Source organism: Balaenoptera physalus (assembly GCF_965194825.1).
Source record: "Balaenoptera physalus genome assembly, chromosome: 18".
Lineage (NCBI taxonomy): Eukaryota > Metazoa > Chordata > Mammalia > Artiodactyla > Balaenopteridae > Balaenoptera > Balaenoptera physalus.
Genome location: NC_138899.1, coordinates 12940225 through 12953969, shown reverse-complemented (window position 1 = coordinate 12953969; position 13745 = coordinate 12940225). Strand labels below are relative to the sequence as shown.

The window sequence follows — 13745 nt, the reverse complement described above, 5'->3', positions numbered from 1 at the left end:
CTGCTCTCTTGATCCCGCCCACCATCACCAGCACTGCCTCCCTGGATGATGCCTTCAGCCTTGGCTACTGCCCGGCTCAGGAAGCTAGCAATCCAGGCTTAGTGGATATCTCCTTCAAGAAAGTAAGGCTCAAGGAGAACAGAAATTGGCAGCTCATAGCTGAATTCAGCCCAAAGATATATCTGACCATACAGAGTTGTTTTCCATAATGTGAATCAGCAGCTTCTTTTGGCAGATGGAAAGGTCAGGCACTATAGAGCCCAGGCTTCTGCAGGTGACAGGTGGCTAGAGCTGAGTAGCTACTGCTCCATTCCTTCTAGGCACAGGCCCTTCCATCTGCCACACTTGCAGGCTGATCCACACACTTACGCACATTTCCTGCCTGGCCCCAGTAGGCTTAGTATTCAGGCAGTGCCTAACCCAGTCCTCTTTGCGATGAGCTTGACTGCCATTGCACTGTGAGTCAACGGTAGGCATGTCACTGGGGAGGCAGGGGTTATTAAATGGCTGCTCATAACACATTTGGTGGGGAAACAACCCATTTGATGTCCTTTGGGGCCATTCAAATTTTGTCTTCAGTAAATACAAATGAGACTCATTGTGTCCTGGGCTCATATGGGAATAATTTACAGATGTGGATTAAGCAGAATCTTTACATTCTTAAATCCAACCACCTGAAGGAGATGTTCATTGCTTGGTAGACTCTGTTGCAGCCAACTGATATTTTTGCCTGCAGACACCCTTGTTAAAACTAGAGGGTCCACTGAAGACTTATGAACGCAGTCATTTTTTGAGATCAAGTGTGTCTTTGTCTTAAAAACAGAATCGCCGATTTGGTGGGCATCAGCTATTCTCATTTTTGTGTGTTCTCCTTTTAGTGGAAAAAGAAATTGAAAATAATGCTTTCAGTTCAAGATTTTGATTTTCCATAAAAGGTTAGCTAGAATCTTATTTTAATAATTTAATCCCCATCTTCATCATGATTCTGTTATAGAAAATAATACTTATTTGAGGGACCAGTCTATCAGAGAGATGAACAGAAATACAACGTGTTCAATATATTCGATTTCTTTCCTATGATACAGCTTGCCAGGGCTCCTTAGAAGCTGAAGCGGTGGAACTCTGACTGGGTAGGGCTTCTGCTGTCATAAGCAGACATGCTTGCCGCATCCGCCTGGAGGAGGCCTAGGGTAGGATGTGGTTGACCACCCAGGCAGGGATGACCTAGCGGGGAGCCTAGCAGCCCGCAGGTCCATCAGCAATTGCTATGCGTCTGGTTCTTGCACACAGTCATTGCTGCCTCTCATCCAGGGCTCCAGGCTCTGTTTGCTCTGGGCCCTACCCCATGGCCTCGCCTTTCCCTGATTCCCAAGCTCCCAGGGGGGTTCTGAGCACTGGCCTCCACTGGCACCATGAGAGGCACAGACCTGCTGTTTGGAATCACTGTCTCCTGGTCCCATTGCAGATTGTCACTACACCCTGGAGGGGATTCCCACGCCAGGGAGCAGACTGAGCTAACGTCTCTAAGCTCATGCTGGTTTGCACAAGTACTTGGTATATTGTGCAAGCCAGCTGACACTGTTCATGCTGCCTTTTCCATGTCTGTGAAATATGACCGGCAGTACTGACATAGCTCTTAAGGCTCTGATAAAAATTTCTCAGTACCTCCTGGAAAATCAGGGGAGTATCTATTAATATTAAAACAGAGACAATAACGATGCTTCAGGGAGGGGACTTTTAGGGGACCTAGTGTCGTAGCTATTTCTCTGACCTCTACACATGCTGGCAGTCCCCAGGGGAGTTTTCGATTGACCTTTCTCAAAAAGCATGGGCTGCGGTGCCTGGAGGTTGAGGAAAGAATTTTGGATATCAGCCTCAGTTTTGATGAGTGCAGGGCAGGAAGGATGCCACTGACAGCCAGTCTATAGAGGTCACTTTGGTGAACTGTGGTTTAATTAGCCATTTTTTTAAAATAGACCAGCTCAGGATTAGGACTTGTCAATATCAGACTTGGAGCCCATGTTCTGGGACCACATATAAGCCTGTTCTTTTAGGAATATATGTTTTGTATCTATATTGAAATATTCAGGTACCTCCAGAAGCTTTTGATCCTCCTGGCCATTGAAATTACAATGGAGGCTGAAGAAGTTTTCGTATATAGAACATATTTTATATGTTCATATTGAATTGGTGTGGAAGAGAATCTCCAAAGAGAGGCAACAGGGAAACATAAAATTACCTATTCATCTTACTTTAAATTATGGTTTTTTGATGTGAATTAAAACTATAATCTGACTAAAGAAAAGCCATATTAAAAGCTACACAGAAGAGCCCTCTTTCCCTCAAAACAGCTTCTCCACACCCTTCCCGCTTGACACACGCCCACTTGGCCCTCCTCTTCCCTCCAGAGGTTCCTTCCTGCTGGAAACTGTCCTCCTCTCCCCGTGGGCCCTAAGACCTGTAATATCATGTGCCTTCTAACATCAGAAGCAGTGATCAAAGGGGCAGGAGTTCAATAAGAGGCTCTCAGTTGGTAACTGGTCCTCATCTGGATTCCTGATCTGTCTCTATTTCCAAAATGTATTTCACCCCAGAGTACACTTAATTCAGACTGTACCAACAAGCTATATTTCTCAGGAAAAAAATTAATAATCAAACGGTATTTTTGAGAAAAATGCTACCACCAAAAAACACCCATAGCTTTCCTACCATCTAAGATCAAATCTCTTAAACCTCTTGAAGCTCACAGCTGGCAGGGGTGTAATTCATCTTTTAATATCACACATACAGTCCTCAAGATAGCCCAACACATAGACCAGGGTATGGCCAGAGTTTTCTGGCCTAGATGCCAGGAAGCAGTGCGGCTGAGAGTTCACTAGTACCAGAGGTCATTTTTATTTACGTCTTTATCCATACAATGGATTGTGTGTAGGCTGAGGCAGAGGGGAAAAGCAGTCTGGGTGAGCCCAGTTAATGCTTTTAGTTAACTTCAAGGCTGATTTACAGTTCAATTACATCTGGGTGGTCGGACACGTCTGTTTGTCAAATTCAAGTCCAAAGCATTGTAACTAATTTCTATAATACAGATTTGCCCATTGCTGGGCTCTCTGTAGGATACTTTTTCTTTCCAGGTGGCTGGGAATTTTCATCCTATATGGCATTTTCATTTCAGTCAATAAGCAAGAATGTGAATATGTTCAAAACATATATTATTATATATCAATTTAAGAAATTGCAAGTTTGTTTTCCATAAATATTTTAGAGAGACTTCTGCTGAAGTGAAAAGAAAGAAAAAAGAAATACATGATCTGATGTCCTAGGGCACATTCTTATTTGGAAAACTTACAGACAAGATTGAAGCTAAGGGATGAAATAGAATAATTCCTATTTAATAATCAAATATCTAAAAATGAAGCTATAATATAGCCATCTGAAGAATTAATGTTAGCTATTTGCAATGACTGTTCAAAGATAGTATGATAGTATTTACATATAAACCATTATATCTCATTATTTTTATTTGTATATCAGTACATGAGATATTTTTTCCCAATTAATTTTAAATTCTTAGAACTTTTTGAAAAACAAAAAAATGATCTCATCTTATCCAAAGTTTTGAGTTTCCATTTAGTACAAATATTTAACATACATGAATTCTTCCTCTATTTTTATCAATTCCATACATATCTGTATATTCCAATAAAATAAAGGATACTCATATTTATTTCACGGGAGAAATTAAGTATATGTACTAAAACTGTTTTATATTAACTGCAGAAATACCTACTTAATGTAAAAAATATCCACATGTATAAATTCTAACATAATGGGATAAGAAATCATACTTGTAGAAATGAGGCTTTTATTGGGAATTGGATCCCAGTGTGTAGGAATATTGGCTGACCTTGATCATAAAGAATATTTACTGGTTATTTTGTAAACAAAGACTCGGCTATTTAATAAATAAACATTTTGTTTATTAACTGCACAAAGTTTGGTCAAAGCATTGCACAAAGAATAAATATTTTTGTTAGAATGTGTCAAAAGCTTGGCTTGTAAGCTGGATGACTGGGTCACACAGGGCAAACTCCCTGTCCTTTGCAAAGTTATGGAGTTGGAAATGAACTTATATCAAACTTGTATTTGATAGTTTAGTTTTATCTGTGCTTTTGGAATTATTAAGACTGTTTTAACAGCTTTATTAGAACGTTATTTCTTTTTTCTTTAATATGGGACATTTAAGTGGTTCCTGAATTTGAAACTAATTGTTATTGTATCTTGGGAACAAAATTACTTTTGATGGGAACATATCTTTGAATTATAAATGCAAGTTAATAGATAAGTATTACTTAATTTGTTACACATTTTTAAATATCTATATTTAATCTTTACAAAGAACCTTTCACGTACAAACTAATTCTTTGATTAGACTTCCTTATCACATTAGCAAATATTAATTGAATGAGAATTGAACATATAATAAAGAGATATGAAGCCAAAACTAAAAAAAGAGATTAAGGTCTGAACACACTGCATGCCCATATATATGCAGTCACAGTTTTACAGAAAATACTGTGCATTTGAATCATCATTCTTTACAGTGGCCACATAGCAGAAGTGCTTAAGTGTAAACATTTTCAGCATGAAGGGTGGGGATTGTGCAAAATTATAATTGCATCAAAACTATGAGAAATTGCAGAAAATTCCTATTTTTAAATGTCTATCTTCAAAGAGTAAAACTTAAACGAGCTATCTTCCCTCAAGAAGGATGTCTAAATCACACTTGTCTTTTTCTTTAACAGATAATTCTGAAATAATCAGCAGAAACGGAATGGAATGCCAAGAATCTGCATTGAGAATAACTAAACATTGTTACTGTACATACTATCCTGTTTCCTCCTCAATAGAATTGCCACAAACTGCATGCTAAATAAAGATTTAGTTCTTCTGGACAGACCACAACTCTAAGAAGCTAGTGCTGCTATATCATATATGAGTATTAAATATGGTATGCTTAGTATATTCCAACCTAAGATAGTTAACTACCTGAGACCAGCTGTGATGTTTAAAGACATAAAGGATAAAGTTTACTTTTAAAGGGTTTCTAAACATAGTTTCTGTCCTAGGAATATTGTCTTATCTCCATAACTATAGCTGATGCAGAAAGTCCAACCAATTTACTCATTTTGACTCAGAATATTTCAAAGTTAGCAATAAACAATTAGCATTAGTTTAAAAAAAAAAAAAAAAACCTATTCCAAGGGCAGGTTCGATTCTAACTTCAATTACTGTCATTTCATTTACCTACTGGATCAAAGCTATGTTTCACTTCTTGACAACACGAATGCTGCAGCAAAGATGAGAAGTGAAGTAAAACCGTTACCTGTCCTGCAGGTCTAAAATTTGAATGGAAATTCAAGCACAAGTACTGGGGACACATCAAAGTGTGGTATTTGGTTTGCCTGGAGATGCCGCATTGAATCATGTGATTCTAGAATAACATTAACTAGATTGAAAAAGAAACTTTGCACGGTATGATCTTCATACCCCACCAAACAAAGTCTTGAAGGTATTATTTTACAAGTATATTTTTAAAATTGTTTTATAAGAGAGACTTTGTAGAAGTGCCTAGATTTTGCCAGACTTCATCCAGCTTGACAAGAATGAGAGGCCCATGCCAACAGTCTAATCAAAAGGATTAGTCTTTCAAACTCACCATCCGGTTGCCTGTTACAGAATAACTCTTCTGAACTAAAAACCTAGACAAACAAGGAAGCTGTAGGTGAGGAGATCTGTATAATATTCTAATTTAAGTAAGTTTGAGTTTAGTCACTGAAAATTTGACTGTGACTTTAATCTAAATTACTATGTAAACAAAAAGTAGATAGTTTCACTTTTTAAAAAATCCATTACTGTTTTGCATTTCAAAAGTTGGATTAAAAGGTTGTAACTGACTACAGCATGGAAAAAAATAGTTCTTTTAATTCTTTCACCTTAAAGCATATTTTATGTCTCAAAAGTATAAAAAACTTTAATACAAGTACATACATATTATATATACACATACATATATATATACTATATATGGATGAAACATATTTTAATGTTGTTTACTTTTTTAAATACTTGGTTGATCTTCAAGGTAATAGCGATACAATTAAATTTTGTTCAGAAAGTTTGTTTTAAAGTTTATTTTAAGCACTATCGTACCAAATATTTCATATTTCACATTTTATATGTTGCACATAGCCTATACAGTACCTACATAGTTTTTAAATTATTGTTTAAAAAACGAAACAGCTGTTATGAATTACTATTATGTGTAATTGTTTAAAACATCCATTTTCTTTGTGAACGTATTAGTGATTGAAGTATTTTGACTTTTGAGATTGAATGTAAAATATTTTAAATTTTGGCATCACTGCCTGTTCTGAAAACTAGATGCACCAACCATATCATTTTTGTTTGAGAAAAAAGAAATCTGCCATTTTAATTAATGTTGGTCAAAGTCTAATGACTATTTATCTTATATCATAGATTTGATAACCCTATCAAAAAAAAAATCACATTCTAAGTGTAATCTTACATAGTGCTTGTATTGTTGCATTTGTTTTAATTTGTGGGAAAGTATTGTATCTAACTTGTATTTCTTTGGTAGTTTCATCTTTATGTATTATTGATATTTGTAATTTTCTCAGCTATAACAATGTAGTTATGCTACAACTTGCCTAAAACATTCAAACTTATTTTCTTTTTTCTTTTTTTCTTTGTTAATTCACTTAAACTCATTGAAAACATAGTATACATTACTAAAAGGTAAATTATGGGAATCACTGAAATATTTTTGTAGACTAATTATTGTAACATTGTCTTTTTTTTTCTTTTGTTTCATGATTTTGATTTTTAAAGTTTTTAGCACACAACTATTTTCAGCCCTTTAATAATGGAGCATCAGAAACATCACCTGTACCCCCCAAGCGAATATAGAAGACTGTATTTTTACTATGATATCCATTTTCCAGAATTGTGATTGTAATATGCAAGGAGTCATAAATATGCCATTTACAATAAGGAGGAGGCAAGGCAAATGCATAGATGTACAAATATATGTACAACAGATTTTGCTTTTTATTTATTTATAATGTAATTTTATAGAATAATTCTGGGATTTGAGAGGATCTAAAACTATTTTTCTGTATAAATATTATTTGCCAAAAGTTTGTTTATATTCAGAAGTCTGACTATGATGAATAAATCTTAAATGCTTTGTTTAATTACAGAACAAAATCACCAATATCCAAGACATGATGATAGCAATTCAACAAATACTGTAGTTAAGAGATGAACTCGCCACTTGTATGGGAACTACATTTCACTCTTGGTTTTCAGGATATAACAGCACTTCACCTAAATATTCTTTGAGCCATATCACTGGTAACATTTCTACTAAATCTTTCTGTAACACTTAAAGAATTCCCTCATTCATTACCTTACAGTGTAAACAGGAGTCTAATTTGTATCAATTCTATGTTTTGGTTGTAATATTCAGTTCACTCACCCAATGTACAACCAATGAAATAAAAGAAGCATTTAAAAGGATTTCTGGTCATCCTCCTTTTTTTGTTGTTGAGACAGATTGATAATTAGCCAAACCAAATGGTTTTTACATTCATACAGGTAACATTTCGTAGCTTCAAAGAAGAGCAGGCTTTGGATTTTTGGGCTTTTCAACAGTAAGAAAAACAATTTACAAGGATCATTTTGGAACTACTTCTATTATTCTTTGAAATTAGAAATAAAAATAAATCCCACCACTCAGCCCTCATCTTCAGAATTCTGCCTGAATATGAAGAGATGTGAAGAGATCAGTAACCAAATGGGGAACAAAACGTCCGTTAATTAACAGACAAGAAAATGCCCATTAATCCATAAGACAGGCTTTCAGGTAAGAGCCTGATTGAGCAACGTGTCTTAGACCTTAGGCTGCAGATAGAGGCAGAATGATGAAACCTGTTCTACGTGGACATCCTGGCTGGGTGGACCGAGGAGAGCACGAGAGCTGAGCATCACACCTGAGGGCAGGTGCTCAACAAAGTGAGGCCTCCTGAGAGGTGCGGGGCACCTTCTCAGTCTTCTCCTTCCTCTGTCCTTTGGGGTCCATGATATTTCTCAGGGAAGGTGGGAACAGTCCTTGTCATGCAGAGGTTGGTGGAAGTCACCTCCTCTATGGGCCAAGGCAGGAACAGGGAGAGGAGAAGATTTTCTCCATGGCAGGTTTAAAGCTTCAGGCCTTCTGAGTGGTTATGAGACCCCTTATAAGGGTAGACAACACAAACATTCAACAGACCAGGCATATACAAATAAAGGCACTTGTATTTTTAAACACTGCCATCAGGAATTCCAAGGGTAAAAATACTTTCACACCTTTGTGGATGTTTGAAAAATTGGCTATATTTTTGGGTGAGCAATTTCTTTTATTGTAAAAGCAGAAGAAAAGTTGCTATTCCATCAGTCACTCCTGACAAGAAAACATTCTCTGTTAAGTGAGTTCAAGGTGTCAAGTTTCGAGAACAAGCTGTTATTTTAAGTGAAAAATCTAAGACAAACTGTACTCAAAAATTTTCACACTTGGTTTATGAAGTGTAATTTTCATCAGTAGACTGACTTTTTATGGTACTTACTACATCAAAAGCAAAAGAGAAATTTAAACCTTAGAGGATAAAACTAATTTATCTCTTCAGCACAGAAAATATTTAAATATAAAATATCAATTATTCTATAATTATCTGCCAATAGGAAGGTGTTATTTTAATTTGGGGCAGCCCAAACTAAAAATAATGTTTCAGACTCAGAAATATACTCTGTTTATTATTAACCACAGTTCTTCCTTTCTCTGATAACTCTGCTCTTGGGTCTTTTCAGGACTTGGGCTTATATAAACAAAGGGAGAAGTTTATTTATCAATCCTCCTGTGTAAACTAAAATGATCTAAATTAGGGGAATCTAACTTTTCTTTCGCTAGAGAAACTTTCTTTCAAACGAAAGGGTCACCCCACAAAAGTACAAAAGCAAAACAAGAGCAAAGTGCTCTCCTTGCTGGGGCTCTCCATTCCTCTACTAAGTGCTGCAATGCACACAAAGGTGGAAACCCACTCACTTAAGTATAAAACCTGTGGCTTTACAGAGGGAGAAGAGTATACTCAAAGTAGCATGGCAGGGACTTCCCTGGCGGTCCAGTGGTTAAGACTTCGCCTTCCAATGCAGGGGGTGTAGGTTTGATCCCTGGTCGGTGAGCTAAGATCCCACAGGCCTCAAGGCCAAAAAACCAAAACATAAAACAGAAGCAATATTGTAACAAATTCAATAAAGACTTTAAAAATGGTCCACATCAAAAAAATCTTAAAAAAAAAAGGTAGCGTGGCAGCTTAGGAAACCTGGCTCATAAGTTCTAAATACGTCTGAGGAACCTGATGTCCTGTATATATGGAGGTAACAAACATACCACAGAATAAATATATATGCAACACTGTCCCACACACGTTTATATGGAGAGCAATCTAAACACATTATCGTCCATAAACACAAAGCTGAGGATCTCTCAGTTCTGCAGAAAGGAATGATCAGCGTCTGCATTTCCCAATAGTCTAGTGGTTAAGAGCAAATTTTACAGTCTTACGGCCCAAGTTTGACTCTCAACTCTGCTTTTTACAGCTTCTGAGCTTCAGTGTTTTTTATCGGTCAGCTGGGTCTAACAGGATCTCTCTCACCTAGACATTATGATGATTCAATGAAAGAATGTGCACTGACCACGGAGAACAGAGTCTGACACATAGCAAACTCTCAGTGAATATTAGTAACTCTTCTTTTTTTTTTTTTTTAAACTGTACCCCCCACCCTTCCAAAGGGTAGTGAGAAGTTTTTTTTTGTTTGTTTGTTTTGTTTTTTTTTTAATTTTTATTTATTTATTTATGGCTGTGTTGGGTCTTCGTTTCTGTACGAGGGCCTTCTCCAGTTGCGGCAAGCGGGGGCTACTCTTCATCTCGGTGCACAGGCCTCTGTCGCGGCCTCTCTTGTTGCGGAGCACAGGCTCCAGACGTGCAGGCTCAGTAGTTGTGGCTCACGGGCCTAGTTGCTCCGCGGCATGTGGGATCCTCCCAGACCAGGGCTCGAACCCGTGTCCCCTGCATTGGCAGGCAGACTCTCAACCACTGCGCCACCAGGGAAGCCCAGTAACTCTTCTTAAAATAATATTAAAGTACGCTCCTGGGTTTCCCTATCAGTATTTATTTCCTCATTCTATCCAAAAATCTCTTGGCAACTAAGAGGCACCTCTTCTATGTCCTCGATGACAGTGTCAAAAGCTGACAGGCAAATTATAGGGGGTTTATAATAACAAATAATGAGCTGCATTATCTCTGGGGAAGCCGACAATTACTTCAATTCAACAAATGCTCACTGAGCCCCGACTAAGCACTGCTAAGCTGTTCAAGGAACACGAACATGGGCAAAGTCCAGTTCCTACCCTCAAGAAGCTTTCTGTGGGGCAGAAGAGGAAAAATAAACCTGTGAAAAAATGGAGAAAGGATAAAGAGTACTATAGTTTCCCAAGGCTGCTGGAACCAAGCCCCGCACAGAGGGTAGCTTACACAACAGAAATGAATTCTCTCCAGTTCTGTAGACTAACATCTGAAATCATGGAGTTGGCAGGGCCGAGATCCCTTTGCGGCTATGGAGAGAATCCTCCCCTGCCTCTTCCTAGCTTCCGGTGCGGGCCGTCAATCCTTGGCGTTCCTTAGCTCACAGCTGGGTCCCTCCACTCTCTGTCTCCATCGTCACAGGGCCTCGCCCCATGTGTCTGTCTTCACATTATCTTCTTATAAGGCCACCAGTCATCTTGGATTAGGACCCACCCTAATGACCTCATCTTAACTTGATGACATCTGCAAAGACCCTATTTCCAAATAAGGTCACGTTCACAGGGACCAGGGGTTGGGATGTCAACATGTCCTTTTGAGGGACACAGTTTGACCTGTCACAACAATGACAACCTAAATAAAGACAGGTTTCTATAGATATCAAAATATCAATGAAAGGGTTTCTGTTGTCTTTTCAATAAGAAGATCCCACCTACATGATATATGATGACGAGAGTCATGACCCCTTAGGCCTCTTCCATTTGCTTTGTTTTGGTTTTGTCTGTAGAATGAACCAGTTGGACTATAAGATCTCTAACTTCTATTCTAGATGCAACATTCTGTGATTTAATCAGCAGCTTAGCCTGCTCTTCACTGGTCTCAATATTTATTTAACTTGGTAATTTTTTTTTTTTTTTTTTTTTTTGGCTGCGTTGGGTCTTCGTTGCTGCGTGCGGGCTTTCTCTAGTTGCGGCGAGCGGGGTCTACTCTTTGTTGCGGTGTGTGGGCTTCTCATTGCGGTGGCTTCTCTTGTTGTGGAGCACGGGCTCTAGGCACACAGGCTTCAGTAGTTGTGGCACGCAGGCTCAGTAGTTGTGGCTCGCGGGCTCTAGAGCGCAGGCTCAGTAGTTGTGGCGCGCGGGCTTAGTTTCTCCGCGGCACATGGGATCTTCCCGGACCTGGGCTTGAACCCATGTCCCCTGCGTTGGCAGGCGGATTCTTAACCACTGCGCCACCAGGGAAGTCCATTACTTGGTAATTTTGATTTGCAAATATATTTCATTGTTTATAAGTTTTTATTGATTGGATTAATTTTACTTAATCCATACTGCAGAGAAAGGCTTTTCCTTTCTTTCTATATGCATGAGAAAATTCGGTAATCATTCATAGGAAGTCTTAGCCAAGCTTGGCTAAGAAGACCAAGTGTTCTAACTACATCAAGAATAATCATATCAAATATTTCTGTGCCCTTATACTGTGATAGCCTCTTAGTCTGGATCATGTCATTTAATCTTTACAATAACCCTCTCTGGTTGATTCTATTATTAGCACACCCATTAATAGATAAGAACACTGAGGACTGGAAAGATTAGCTAACTTAACCAAAGTCACAAAGTTTGTAGAAAAATGGGCGTTGAAACCCAGGCCGCCTGACTCTGGATCCACAGTGCTTTACTGCCTCACTACGCCAGATGTGGTCCTTGAACTTCCACAGGAGCACCTGGGAATTTGTTGGAAATGCAGAATCCCAGGCCCCACCCCAGACCAACTGAAGGAGACCCTGCATTCTAACCAGACACTCAGGTGATTCATACACACATTAGAGTGTGAGAAGTGACACGGTGCTAACCAGTGCCACCCCCTTAAAGGCTCTGTTGACTCTAGAAAACAACGAAGGAAAACCACTGCCAACACTTGACCATTTTGATGGCCGTCTTCAATATCCAAACTCCAAAGAATTGTGGTTGTTTGGATACAAACTGGAGTCTCTCTGATTTTATTCCTGTCCTTTCTCGATCCATTCTCCATACGGCAGCCAGTACGTTCATAAAATAAAAATCAGATCACAGCATCGTCCCAATCAAAGGTGGATCCACTCCAGGTTTTGTGGGGTCTGAAGGTTATAAAACTTGGGGAAGAGGGGTCTTAAAGAAAAAGAATCCAAAAAATGAATATAGAATTAAATATGAGAATAAATACATAGAAAAAGAATATGAAAAACATGCCATTTTATGAATTAACCATTTGACATGCCTTATGATATGTTTTGTTTACATTTTTGACTGTATCCTCATCATCTTATGATAACACTTTTGTGATGTCATTTCCTATATAGAGAACAGAAAGGTAATTCAATCTCACCTCTAGCATGGTTAGCAAAATTTTTTTTAGCATCTGTTTTTGTATTGATAATTGACGTGCAATTCACACACACACACATATACATACACATACTGCTTATTATATACTCTTACAGATGTGTGCCCTACAAACACCTCCATCTCCTAGTTAAACACACACACACAAAACAAGACAAACACCAGTATTCACTAGTTTTCCACTGCTCTTATGATAAAATCTGAAACCTTTTACCCTAGCCAACATCTCCAGCCTCATCCAGTGTATTCTGCTGTGCCAACTACCGTCCAATCCCTCAGACCTCTTTTTTGTTTCTTAAATACGTGGAGTCCTTTCTGCCTCCTGAATTCCTATTCCTTATGCCTTAGGAGCTTGTCTTCTCTCTCTGGCCATGGCAGAATCATTTCCTTCTGAAGACAATATCACCTCAGCCCTGATCTAAAGTGGCTGATTCCATCTCACCACTATGTTTACTGCCGTCATAACACCCGTCACACTGTGTAATTATTTTGCTCATCTGTTTCAGTTGTATTATCGGTTATCTCATTGGAATTTAAGCTCTGTGATGTCTGGCCCTTGTCCTATTCACCACCATATCCCCTCTGCTTAGAACAGTGTCTAAGAACATAACTCAGTATGTATTTGTTGGAATGAATGACTAGTAAAACCATGGTGTCAGAAGAGACAGACATAAGTGAAAGTATAAAATTATGAAATTCAAATAGTTTCTCATAAACTTTGCCTATACCCGATCCACATTCTTGGCTAAGGAACTAAACAAACTGCAGATCCACTCATTTAACAAATATTTTGGTATTACAAAATGCTAGAAAACATTAAAAAAAAAAGATATCTATATTCTTATTAGATTATAAATAATCTGAAATCATCATAATCTAGTTACCATCTAGCTAGAGATACATATGGCTGAAAACAAAATACATGTATTGAGGTATTTCATGATAAATTCCA

The 13745-nt window shown here is 38.1% G+C and overlaps 1 protein-coding gene across 11 annotated transcripts in view; it reads left to right on the top strand.

Annotated features, from left to right (window-relative positions):
* MBNL2 (muscleblind like splicing regulator 2) overlaps positions 1 to 7599 on the top strand; it is a 158444-nt gene extending 150845 nt beyond the window's left edge. For 8 of the 11 annotated variants that reach the window (XM_082434674.1, XM_082434678.1, XM_082434681.1 and 5 more), the window contains one exon: positions 4803 to 7599. In XM_082434674.1, coding sequence (XP_082290800.1) covers positions 4803 to 4817 — 15 coding nt within the window. In that variant the 3' untranslated portion in view covers positions 4818 to 7599. The remainder of the gene's footprint in view (positions 1 to 4802) is intronic. The other 3 variants (XM_082434682.1, XM_082434675.1, XR_014255986.1) reach the window with 2 other exon arrangements.
* The last annotated feature ends 6146 nt before the right edge of the window (positions 7600 to 13745 follow it).